The sequence below is a fragment of the Gorilla gorilla genome, chromosome 6 (genome assembly GCF_029281585.2).
Source record: "Gorilla gorilla gorilla isolate KB3781 chromosome 6, NHGRI_mGorGor1-v2.1_pri, whole genome shotgun sequence".
Lineage (NCBI taxonomy): Eukaryota > Metazoa > Chordata > Mammalia > Primates > Hominidae > Gorilla > Gorilla gorilla.
In genome coordinates, this window is record NC_073230.2 from 111,828,813 (window position 1) to 111,841,972 (window position 13,160).

The following is a 13,160-nucleotide window of genomic DNA, read 5'->3' on the forward strand; positions in this document are numbered from 1 at the left end:
AGATTTTCACCAATGATTTATGGATTTTATAATACTCTTTTCCTATGTTTATGTACATACATACATGTACATATATTCATATATATACACATACACACATATACACACACACTTATATATCATAGTACAGAATGCCTAAAGAAAGAATTGAGTGGTATTCAATATTACAGGACTGGAAGATCTTAAGTAATTCCTGAAACAGTGTTAGAGAAACCTCAGGGACCTCCCACAGTGGTCACTGGAGCCAGCTTGCACAGCTCATGGGAGTTGATTGTTAGCATCTCTTCCCAACTCCACATTCAATGACATTGTGTTGATAGCTTAAAATCGGCCACAGTGGAATTATTTACACCACAGAAATCAGTAAACACTAGGAATTGGTGCTTCTCCTCACCCTTGCCACCAGCCAGTTGTTAAGCATTTACCAGAACACTGCTGTTCCTAAAATATATTTCAAGAATTACTGCTACAGAGAAGGCAGTATGCTAATGAAAAGGCATATAGACATAAAAATGATGAAAGAGACAACTTTGAAGGACAGGAATAAAATCGGATCCAAAAATAAAAGGAGATTCTTATGATAAACTCTAAACAAATGCATCGAAGCATTAAGAATAAAAATGCCTTCCCTAGCTGAGAAAAAATACATTTTAGTGTTCAAAAGGTTTAAAATGTACCAGGAAAAATTAATTGAAGGAACATAATTAAGCTTGGAAATGTCTTTAATTTCTCAGAGAAAAGGAAAGTCTTGCAAGTATCTCTTAGCAGGAAAAAATAGGTTACCAACAAAGGAACAAAAAATCATGCTAGCTTCAGACTTTCTATAACCTGAAATATCAAAGTTTATGGACCAATATCTAAAACATTAGGGTTTTAAAGATAAAATACAGAACATGATTCAAGAACTATACATGAAGAGAAGTTTGTTTATCCTCCAAGATAATAGTCATTTTCAGAGATCAATGGCTAAAATATCTGGCTCTCATGCATCTTTACTGAAAAAAGATTTTTAAAATTATATTTCCAGTTATCATCAGATGAATCAAAAGGCTAAAGAATAAGTAAGCTGTGAGAAAAAAAGACCATCAATGAATGGCCTAGAGTTAAGACTAAATACTCATTATAAATATAATTACAATATTGAGTGCAAACACTACAATTCGATATTAAAAAGAAAGTTAAATGATTAGCAAAAACCACAAATAATATGTGTGTTCATACAGGGGAGTAGGTGTGCAGGGGTGTCAAGTTCAAGGGAGAAGTAGGGGGACAATTGAAGTGTATTAGATCATTGTGTACCACAGGAGGAGTCAAAAGTTATTGTTTCATCTTGACTTTGGTAATTAGATAAATGCCTGTTAAAGTATGTTTTTAAAAACATGCCAATAGCCACTAACTAGAATACACAACAGAATGTGTATGTACCTTTCGAATACCTTCAGATTATACAAGTAAACATAGTTCACAGAGCAAAAGACAGAAATACTGAGTACAATGCAGTAACATAAAAATCAAAACATAAAACAAGATGATAAAAATAAAACCATACACTCACTTTTTTTTTTCTTGAGACAGGGTCTTACTCTGTCACAGCTCAATCATGACTCACTGCAGCCTCAACCTCTGTGCTCAAATGATCCTCCCACCTCAGCCTCCTGAGTAGCTGGGACTACAGGTGCATGCCACCACACCCAACTAATTTTTGTATTTTTTGGTAGAGATGGAGTTTTACCATGTTGCCCAGGCTGGTCTCAAACTCCTGGGCTCAAGTAGTCCGCCCACTTCAGCCTCCCAAACTGCTGGGTTACAGCAAGCCACCAGGCATGGCCCATACACTCAATTTTGACAATAAATATTGATCTTTTAAACTGCTCTCTTAAAAAGGCAAAGAGAATGAATTTAAAAATAGAAGTTAGCTACATGCTACATATAAAAGATAAACCTAAAATCCCGCATCACAAAGGTTAAAAATACAGAGAAATGTAGTTATTCCACAAAAAGAACAAGCAAAAGAAAACAAAGGTTAACTATGTTGATAACAGTTAAAAACTTCAGGCTGGGCGTGTTGGCTCATACTTGTAATTCCAGCACTTTGGGAGGCCGAGGTGGGCGGATCACGAGGTCAGGAGTTCGAGACCAGCCTGGCCAACATGATGAAACCCTGTCGCTACTAAAAATACAAAAATTAGCCTGGCGTGGTGGCGGGCACCTGTAATCCCAGCTACTCGGGAGGCTGAGGCAGGAGAATCCTTTCAGCCCAGGAGGCGGAGGTTGCAGTGAGCTGAGATCACTTCATTGCACTCCAGCCTGGGCAACAGGGCGAGACTCCGTCTCAAAACAAAGCGAATTCAAGGCAAAGAAACATCAACCAGCATAAAGAATATCATTTTATGTGAATAAATGCTATAATCTGTAATGAAACATGATGCTTACTAACCTTTGTTAATAAGGTTGTAAAATAACATCAAAATAAAGAGAAGCTTGATCATAATAGGCAACTAATATATCACTATTATAACGATGTATCAAGAATTTATATGTATATACACACAGCAATTTTGTTCTCTATAAGAAACTCTGGGCCGGGCATAGTGGCTCATGCCTGTAATCCCAGCACTTTGGGAGGCCGAAGTGGGTGGATCACCTGAGGTCAGGAGTTTGAGACCAGCCTGGCCAATGTGGTGAAACCTTGTCTCTACTAAAAATACAAAAATTAGCTGGGTGTTGTGGTAAGTGCCTGTAGTCCCAGCTACTTGGGAGGCTGAGGCAGGAAAATTGCTTGAACCCAGGAGGCGGAGGCTATGGTGAGCCGAGATCGTACCACTGCACTCCAGCCTGGGCGACAGAGCAAGATTCCATCTCAAAAAAAATAAAAATAAAAAATAAAAGAAGCTCTGTTTTAAGCATCCATGGATGATTTTTGGAAATTAATTATAAACTAGTCTACCAAGAAATCTCAATAAATTCCAAAAAGTAGAAATAATTCAGTCCACATTTCTTGACTAGAGTGCCTAATTAAAAGCAGAAGCTCAACTGAAGAAACTTCAACTACTTAGAACCAAAAATTTTGCTCTAAATATCACTGGGTCAAGTCCAGGCATGGTGGCTCACGCCTGTAATCCCAGCACTTTGGGAGGCCAAGGTGGGTGGATCACTTGAGGTCAAGAGTTTGAGACCAGCCTGGCTAACATGATGAAACCTCATCTCTACTAAAATTCAAAAATTAGCGGAGTGTGGTGGCAGACACCTGTAATCCCAGTTACTCAGGAGGCTGAGGCAGGAGACTTGCTTCAGCCCGCGAGGCGGAGGTTGCAGTGAGCTGAGGTCGTGCCACTGAATTCCAGCCTGGGCGACAGAGGAAGACTCTGTCTCAAAAAAATAAATAAATAAATAAATAAACATTACTGGGTGAAAGAGGAAAGCAAATATAGAATAGTTGGTTTAGAAAGTTAAAACGATACTTATCAAGTTATACAAACTTTTCCCAAATTCTTATTTAGAAGTCATTTCATGACCGTATTTTTTTTATTACTTTTAAAAGGAAAGAAATCAAATCATGCAAATGCAAAAATATAAATTAGGTCCTAGTTTAATTATTGGTTTACTGATAAGTATCTAATGACTGGCTTTCCAAAAAAAGTATGCATATAAATGTATGTGCATTTACTATAAAATTTTATATTTTACTATTTTGCGGATATAAAGGATGTGTAGCACGCAACTTACAAATGATAAAACATATTCTTTACTGTTAATTCCATGTAGCCAATCAATTCTCACACAATGTTTTCATTGACTTTTGTCAATGAAACTCTTATAAATGTAGCCAGCCAACCAATGGTTGAAATTAAAGAATGATGGCTGGGCGTGGTGGCTCACGCCTATAATCCCAGCACTTTGGGAGGCCGAGGCGGGCGGATCACGAGGTCAGGAGATCGAGACCATCCTGGCTAACACAGTGAAACCCCGTCTCTACTAAAAATACAAAAAAAAAAATTAACTGGGTGTGGTGGTGGGCGCCTGTAGTCCCAGCTACTCAGGAGGCTGAGGCAGGAGAATGGCATGAACCCGGGAGGCGGAGCTTGCAGTGAGCTGAGATCGCGCCACTGCACTCCAGCCTGGGTGACAGAGCGAGACTCCGTCTCAAAAAAAAAAAGAAAAAGAAAATTAAAAAAACAAAAGAAATTGAAGAATGATTACAGTTCCAATATGAATTATTTTATTAACATAAGACACAAAGTGATATATGTCAAAGAGGTATGTCCAAAATCTGCTTGTCAATGATGTGAATGCCTTCTTTCCTAAATCAAAGAATAGTTTTCAAGTATTGAGAGAATATTTCCTCAATATTTTGTGCTATTTCACAATGTCGTGGCTACAGACATGACCTACTTTTAAATTTAATTTGCTTCATTCATTCTGTTCTCTATCACTTTAAGTCTAAACAATCGACTGAACAATAAATCAAGCCCCGATTTGTAGTGTTTGATGTTTTCCGTGGTATAGAATACTTCCATACTGGCCAATTGCAAGCTATCAATGAGAGGTCACCAAACACACAGTTGGGAAAAAATGTGCAGTAGCATTTTCACCGTAGAGATACAATGGACATAAATAACTACAAGAACACAGATAAAGTAACATGCAGAAAAATGTTAGAAAGTAATGAGTTTTTAGTATTTCTTGCCTGTAAGAATTTTAGGGCCGGGCACGGTGGCTCATGCTTGTAATCCCAGCACTTTGGGAGGCCGAGGCAGGCGGATCACGAGGTCAGGAGTTCAAGACCAGCCTGACCAATATGGTGAAACCCCATCTCTACTAAAAATACAAAAAAACTTAGCCAGGCGTGGTGGCGGGCGCCTGTAATCCCAGCTACTCAGGAGGCTGAGGCAGGAGAATTGCTTTGAACCTGCGAGGCGGAGGTTGTAGTGAGCCAAGATTGCGCCACTGTACTCCAGCCTGGGTGACAGAGCAAGATGCCATCTCAAAATAAATAAATAAATAAAAAGAATTTTAGATATATAAGAAGGAATCACACATCATTTGATAAAAATTTTATTCAATAAATGATGCTGAAATAATTGGTTACCTATTTAACAACATTTAAAATGTAAAACTAGGCTGGGCGCAGTGGCTCACACTTGTAATCCCAGCACTTTGGGAGGCCAAGGAGGGTGGATCACCTAAGGTCAGGAGTTTGAGGCCAGCCTGACCAACATAGAGAAACCCCTCTCTACTAAAAATACAAAATTAGCCAGGTGTGGTGGCACATGCCTGTAATCCCAGCTACTTGGGAGGCTGAGGCAGGAGAATTGCTTGAACCCGGGAGGCGAAGGTTGCGGTGAGCTGAGATTGCGCCATTGCACTCCACCCTGGGCAACAAGAGCAAAACTCCGTCTCAAAAAAAAAAAAAAAGTAAAACTATGCTTAGCTTAGGTACTGCAAAAAAACAGGCCTTGGGCCACGTGGATTGTAGTTTGCTGACCCCTGATTTAGATCATCACTTCATTCATCTATCAAGATTAATTCTAGATTGATTATATATTTAAGTAAAAATACATGAACACACTAAAATAAGCAAATGTATATTAAATGCCTGGCAGGAGGAAGACTGTGTGTTAAGAGCATCAGAAGAAATTTCAAAGGGAAACATTTATAGATTTGACTAAAAATGTGGCAGCTTAATTAGTGGGATAAATAGAAAATATGGTGCCACTTCTTAGGCTGGCACATTTGCAGAAAATGGTTAGAGTCAGAAGATAAAGAAAATTATCACCGAGAATTTTCTGTGTAAGCTTTTCTTTTTTTTTTTTTTTTTTTGAGATGGGGTCTTGCTCTGTCGCCCAGGCTGGAGTGCAGTGGCGCAATCTTGGCTCACTGCAAGCTCCGCCTCCTGGGTTCACGCCATTCTCCTGCCTCAGCCTCCCGAGTAGCTGGGACTACAGGCACCCACCACCGCACACGGCTAATTTTTTGTATTTTGTAGTAGAGATGGGGTTTCACCGTGGTCTCAATCTCCTGACCTCATGATCCACCCGCCCCGGCCTCCCAAAGTGCTGGGATTACAGGCGTGAGCCACCGTGCCCGGCCTGTGTAAGCTTTTCTAAATGTCTCATCACCGTTATTTTTCAAAGGAGCTTAAAAAAGCTATATTCTCAAAAATAGTTCATTCTTTCACAATAGTTTGAGAAATGTTTTCCCAAAGTCAAATTTGAATCTCTCCTAGTGTGATCATATACCCTTCCTAACTGGCCTTTCTGTAATGAAAATAAAGAATAATTGGGCCAGGCATGGTGGCTCATGCCAGCACTTTGGGAGGCCCAAGTGGGCAGATCATTTGAGCCCAGGAGTTTCAGACCAGCCTGGGCAACATGGTGAAACCCCATCTCTACAGAAAAATACAAAAACTAGCTGGGCATGGTGGCATGCTCCTGTAGTCCCAGCTACTCAGGAGGCTGAGGTGGGAGGATTGTTTGAACCCAGGAGATTGAGGCTGCCGTAAGCCATGATTGTACCATTGCACTGCAGCCTGGGTGACAGAGTAAGACCCTGTTTGAAAACAAACTAAAAAGAAAAATTTTTGATAAATTTGAATATTCTGTCAATTCTTTTGTTACTCTGTCCCTTCTCCTCCAAAAAAGAGAAGCAATATTCATGTCCAATGTTGTCAACACTCCATAAACGGTCAAAAAACAAGCAGTGTCAAGCTCCCTAGAGGTGGTGGGAGTCTCAACAGGTAGCCAGAGCATGGGAACAGGGATCTGGGACAAAAGTGCTCAAAGTTGGTAATCAGAATGTTGGCATTCTATTATAAAGAGGTCCGCTGGGTGTGGTGGCTCACGCCTGTAATTCCAGCGCTTTGGGAGGCCCAGGCGGGCAGATCACCTGAAGTCAGGAGTTTGAGACCAGCCTGACCAACATGGAGAAACCCCATCTCTACTAAAAATACAAAAATAGCCAGGCGTGGTGGTGGGCACCTGTAATCCCAACTACTCAGGAGGCTGACGCATGAGAATCGCTTGGACCCGGGAGGCGGAGGTTGCCATGAGCTAAGATCATGCCACTGCACTGCAGCCTGGGCGACAGAGCAAGACTCTGTCTCAAAAAAAAAAAAAAAAAAGGTCCCAGACACCAGACTGGAATGTAAGGGCCAGAAAGCTTGAATGCCCAGAATGGGGGACCAGAAAGAAGCAGGCAAAGTCTAACTCAAGCTACTGGGCACATTGCTGTAAGAGTCACAAAAATGCTAGCCAAGGCAGACCAGTTCAGGCACCAGCTTAGGGACTTGAAAGCAGCAGACCCCTTATCAGAATAGCAGTGCCACAGTGGTGGGGTGTTGATAAAGGGAGCACTGCCCTTGCAGAATGCTAGAGCAAGCCAGAGACTTTGGGAGCATAATTATTTTCAGTGTCATACAAATAACACAAACATTACCTCGGCAGGAGTCGCATCATCCTGTTGGTGATAGTTGTGTTAGACAGATTGAGACACAGGACCCCCGGGCAGCCCTCAGAAATGTGTCTCATTGATTCATCCTGCATGAAAAACAGAGGGAAGATGCTTATCAAATTATAGCAGGCTTTGCAATTTCCCCATTATCTTTCTATTATCCTTCTTCCTGTTCCAGAAAAAAATACATGCAAGAGTTGGTTTCTTCATATTCTTTATCTGCTATTAGGTTGAAATGAAATTAAATAGAAGCCAATGCTTTTGCTCAAAGCATCATTACTCCCTCCTTTTCCCTTTCCTTGGAAATCAAGTCTCATTCCATCACAATGACACTTCATTAAAATGTGAACCCATGCAAGTTCAACTCTGTCACAAGAAATTTGAGCTCACATGTCAAAGTGCCAAACACTTCTGACTCTTCATATGCAGGAAAGCAATTAAAAACTGATCCATTTTAAACTTATTAAAATTATTCTGAAAGACAGGCATACTAAACACTCTCAACAATGGAATTTTAGTAACAGTCCATATTTATACACATATACATTTATACATAGATGTGTGTGTATAATTAAGCTTCTGTGGTTCTGTTAACTAAATATTTTAAATAGCTGAACAGATTTTCACCAGATTTATGGTAAGTTTGAGATGGCTAAAATAAAATATAGGCTACATACCAGTTGGGCAGGAGATTCGATGTTGGGAGTAGGGTGGGAGAGGATCTCAAAGATTCAAGCATCCTTCCCCCAGAAAGCTGAAAACTGAAGTAAGAGAGTAGTGGGACCATGAAATAAGAGAGACAGAAAAACAGAGGTTTCAAGCACAGATTCTAAGTTGAAATTTACAAGACCAGATGAATTGCAAGCTTTGACTGCAACAAGCTGCTTTTTGTATAGGTAACACTATATAAAATACAACGAGTAGCAGCAGGTTTTTATTTAATGATTGATGAATCTCCCCAGGAACATCAACAGGGCAGCCAGTTTAAGTATTAGTGGTGCATGCAATGTTTGACGCTACATCAGTCCCAGAAAGAATAGACCATTGCAGGTATCTATCTGTCTGGAAGAGGTAAATCATCACTAGGCTAGAAGATGTGGTTCTGAGAAGAATTCTGCATCAGAAATATGACCACTCCTAACACCACTAAAGATAGTAAAGGCTTATTTTCAGCAGGATCATTGAGGTTTAACATTCCATTCATTACTATTTCCAGTAGTCATGGATTTTTAAAACAATAAAATCCTGCAGGTCAGAGCATCTGTCACACTCAGATAGGAATTGATTGATTTACAGGGGCAGAAAACCACACCTTAAAGAGAACACAAGATTCTATTTGAAGCTGTAAATCTCTGTGATTCTGCTATAGGGAAGGTTCTATGCACCCATGCTGCATGAGAGGCCAGTGCAGAGCTTTTGATAAACACTACTCTTAACTACAGTATTCAAGCTGTCAGCATTTTTTCTAGATGCCCCATCACCAAAATGAAGGATTTGAATAGGTATGGATAGATAAAATGTGTACAGTACAATTTTTCCAAAAAGAATCCAGAGAATAACCACCTGTGGCACTGTATTTCAACACAATGAAAATCTGTCTTTGAAAACGTTTGGCATGCCAATCAAGTATCAAAGTGATTATACACTTGTTGAAAGACCTTGGCAAAATGCAAATGAGATGGGGCAAGGAAAGGAGAAAGAGCTCACTTAAACACCCTCAGAGAGGCAGCCACAAAGATGAAAATGTGGGGACCAGGAAGAGGAAGGTGGAGTAGCTTTATGTATCATAAAGAAATCTGACTTTCTGTTTGAGATGAGGAGGCAATCCATTCTCTGCACTTTCCTGTCTAAAGAAGCTTGGACATCCAAACAAAATTAGACCGCTCCCATTCTCAGATTGAGATGAGGAGGTAATGCATTCTCTACATTTTCCTGTCTAAAGAAGCTTGAACATCCAAACAAATTTAGACCACTCCCATTCTTAGTACTTAAAAGAACTCAAGATTTAATCCCCAAATGTTTGAACACATAAATGCAAAAACTGAGTACCTACATTGCAGAATGACTTATGAATTTGTCCACAATGTACTCAAATCTTTCTGAATGTAATATATTTCATAGGATAAGCTTAGAAATCAAAGCTCTTCGAATGAGTGTTACCCAACTCCTTAAATGTAAGCCTGTGTCCCAGTCTACGTCTCAAAGGGAAAAACAATAGTAAAATGTAGCTGGATAAAATTATCAGCCCTGTATATTATTAGACTCCAAAATCGGACAAGACTTTGATGTTCACAAATTCAATGCAGATGGCATTGTTTTGACTTCCCTATTAGAGGGCCAAACTCAAAGAATATGATATCTTACTCAAGTACACAACTGAAGCTTCCTGAGGACAAGAACTGAAAAATGATTAGTTTTTTAATTCCCTCCAACACCTAGCAGAACACATTTAACATAGTAGGTGCTAAAACATCCACAGAAAGAGTAAATCCATTTGACAAACAACTTCATTATAATGACAGGCAGACATCTGGAGAATGTAGTAGTCAAGATTTAAAATCCTTCTTCATGAAGGAGCCCACGTTCACTTTGCTAGTGGAGAAAGACTGCAACCAGAGAAAGCAGAACATTTTTTTCTCTGATGTGATCTTTGACATGTCTGTCTATGCCTCCATTTCTTGCGGACGACCCTGAAGGGGACTTTTGAACAAAAGGAACAGCTTATTTATGTTAAAGTACAAGCCACTGAGAAGATGCTTAGTTTACAGTCTATGGTGGTTCTTTATGTTCTGCTGGACAGGTGTTAAACAACTAATTTAAATGCTGACTCTGTGTGTTGAGGTAAGGAGTGGAGGAGTTCTGAGGGTCTCAACATTTTTCTGTACACATTCTATTTGTGTATAATGCCTTCCACGTTTTGAAAAGATGTTTTACTGTGGAAATAGGGGGATGGATTTCATGGGGAAAAATTACTAAAGGAGGATCTTCAAAGTGCTCAGTTCTAAAACGGGAGATACATATGTAAACATAAGTGTAATACACAGTGTGAAGTATCTGTGTTGAAGTACTGAGACCATATGTAGCTCAGAAGAGGGAGAAATTAATTCTGTCAGCTGGGCGCGGTGTCTCACGCCTGTAATCCCAGCACTTTGGGAGGCCGAGGCGGGTGGATCACTTGAGCTCAGGAGTTCGAGACCAGCCTGTCCAACATGGTGAAACCCCATCTCTACAAAAAAAATTCAAAAATTAGCCAGGTGCAGTGGCACGTGCCTATAATCCCAGCTACTTGGGTGGCTGAGGCAGGAGAATCACTTGAACCGGGGAGGTGGAGGTTGTAGTGAGCCACGATGGCGCCACTGCACTCCAGCCTGGGCAACAGAGTGAGACTCCATCTCAAAAAAAAAAAAAAATTAATTAAGTTAGAAATTAACTGTCAAAAAGTGAACAGAATTGCATAGGGCTGGGGGTTGAGAGAAAATGAAAGGTGACTGTTGATGGGCATGGGTTCTGTTAGGGGTGAGGGAAATGTTCTGAAGTTGGTTATGGTGATGGTCAAACAACTCTGTAAAAATACCAAAACCATGAAATTGTACACTTTAAGTGGGTAAATTTAATCTCAATATAAATATAAATTTATTATATCTCAATAAAGCTGTTTATTAAAGGTCAATAAACAAAGAGAATGGAAAGACCCAATAGCATTGAAGAGTGTGTTAAAGAATGAACAGGTGTTAGCCAGTTTGGGCTAGGGGTGGTGGGGAGGGAAGGGTAGTCATTTAGGCAGATAGAAAAACAAGTTCAAAGACACAATGAAATAGCATGACATGAACAGGGAACTTTAAGTGGTTCAGTATTGAAATAGAGTAGAATTTTGAAAGAAAAAACTAGAAAGATGAGGCTGTAAAAGTGAGGCTGAGAGGTAGCAGGGAGGGTCCAATTCATGCAGTCTTTTCACCAGCGAGGAGGGCTTGGCCTTCATGGTGGAGCTGGTGCCTCATGATTGGCATTCCACAGCCAGGCTTTTCCTCCTATTCCCTCCTATCTCGTTAGGGACTTACTCCATGAGTTGCTTCAGCTGACTCTCCATCATCCTCTATAAACCTGTTTCCATTTCCCTGCCCCTGTTTTCCTTCTACCACTCTCTAAGACACTTTTCTGGAAAGATCAGTTTATGCCTAATGCCTCACCTTCTGACCTCTTGTCCACTTCACAATTCATTGCAAGTAGATTTCTGCTCCAATATCCCACTGAAACTGTTGAAGCAATAATTGGCAGTCCCTTCTGATTCTCAAATCTACAATGCATTGTTCAGTCCTTTTCTTACCTGTTCACTTTGGTTCTTTCTGAAACTCTTTACTCACTTTCATTTTGTGATACCTCTTCATTGTCAACCTACTTCTCTTACTATTCCTTCTGAATATCCTCTGTTCCTAAAAGTCAGCATTCCATAAGGCTCAACTTTAAGTCTGCTCATCTTCTCATACCTTCTAAGTTGATCTTATTCACTCTTATGATGTTAATTATGACTTATACATAGATGTCAACCCAAGATGGAATCTCAATTCTACTCAATGTTGTCCATTGCCTACTTGGTATCTCCAGATAGTTGCATTCACTAAATATTATTGAATATAATATGCCAAAGTTCGTGCTGTTGTGCTATGACTACCACAAAGAACAAGACACATCTCCTGCCCTTTGGGTCTCTTAGGCTAGTGAAGGAAGCCAAAACCCTATGGTTAAGGATACTTATCATAGGAACCTAGAGGAGCAGCAGTGAACCCAGCCCTGGGAGCCAGTGATGTCTTGGTAGAAGAGGTGATAATAAGACTTAAAGCCTGATAAAGAGGAAAGCACCACTTGGGGACAAAGGGAAAGGGCATTTTAAGCAAAGAGCAAATGCACAACTGCAAGGAGCAACTTGGAGCATGCAGGAAAAGGAAACTCAGCAGCTGTAGGCACTGCAAATTAGTGTGTACACAGAAACTGAAGCAAGTGAGGCTGGAAAGGGAGGCAGAGGCAAAACCACAGAGGGTCTTCAAGGTAGAGTAATATTAAAGAGCTTTGGCTTTATCCAACTGTGTAGATGACGGCAGTGTGTGTAGCTGGTGGAAGATGAGAGTGAAGTAGTCATATCTGCCTTTTACAAAGAGTATAAAGTGCTCACAGAATGGAAGACAGGTTGGGGACAGAGGGAAAGACTGGAGACAGGAACCAGGAAGAAAGCAACTAGGGAAACATATTCATTTCCATCTTCTTTGGCACAGCTGTTGATAGCCATGAAGATAAAATGAGCCTATCATGTCTACTGGGGCCCAATTTTTTTCTGTCTCATACACACATACCATTAAATATAAATACAGTTCATTTTGGGTAGTCATTGAAGAATTTCTACTTGCCAGAGGCTCCAACACTGAGCATACATCTACATGATTAATATTAGCATTGTGCAGATGGAGTAAAATTTCTTGTCAATGTTTAACATAGTTTGCTCTTTTCCACATTGAATCCCAAATAAGCACACAAGCATCTATTCTGCATATTGGCACCCCAATGTAGCAAGTCAATCTATATAAACAGCAGTAAAAATGGTTGCTTATACTCACTGTGAATGTTGGGCAGCCAGAGACATTCAACTCTTGCAAGTTCCTACAGTGGCCTAAATCAAATAAGTTACACATCACTAAACTACATATTGCAAATGTTTAAAC

General features: G+C 40.1%; 2 protein-coding genes across 2 annotated transcripts in view; one reads left to right on the forward strand and one right to left on the reverse strand.

Annotated features, from left to right (window-relative positions):
- The window catches only part of FBXL13 (F-box and leucine rich repeat protein 13), a 260,413-nt gene that overhangs the window by 107,171 nt on the left and 140,082 nt on the right, over positions 1–13,160 (reverse strand). Inside the window, 2 exon segments of the mRNA XM_019030762.4 lie at positions 7,435–7,535; positions 13,056–13,108. Of these exon segments, the coding sequence (XP_018886307.2) occupies positions 7,435–7,535; positions 13,056–13,108 (154 nt within the window).
- LRRC17 (leucine rich repeat containing 17) overlaps positions 1–13,160 on the forward strand; it is a 32,835-nt gene that overhangs the window by 6,056 nt on the left and 13,619 nt on the right. The window lies entirely within an intron of this gene.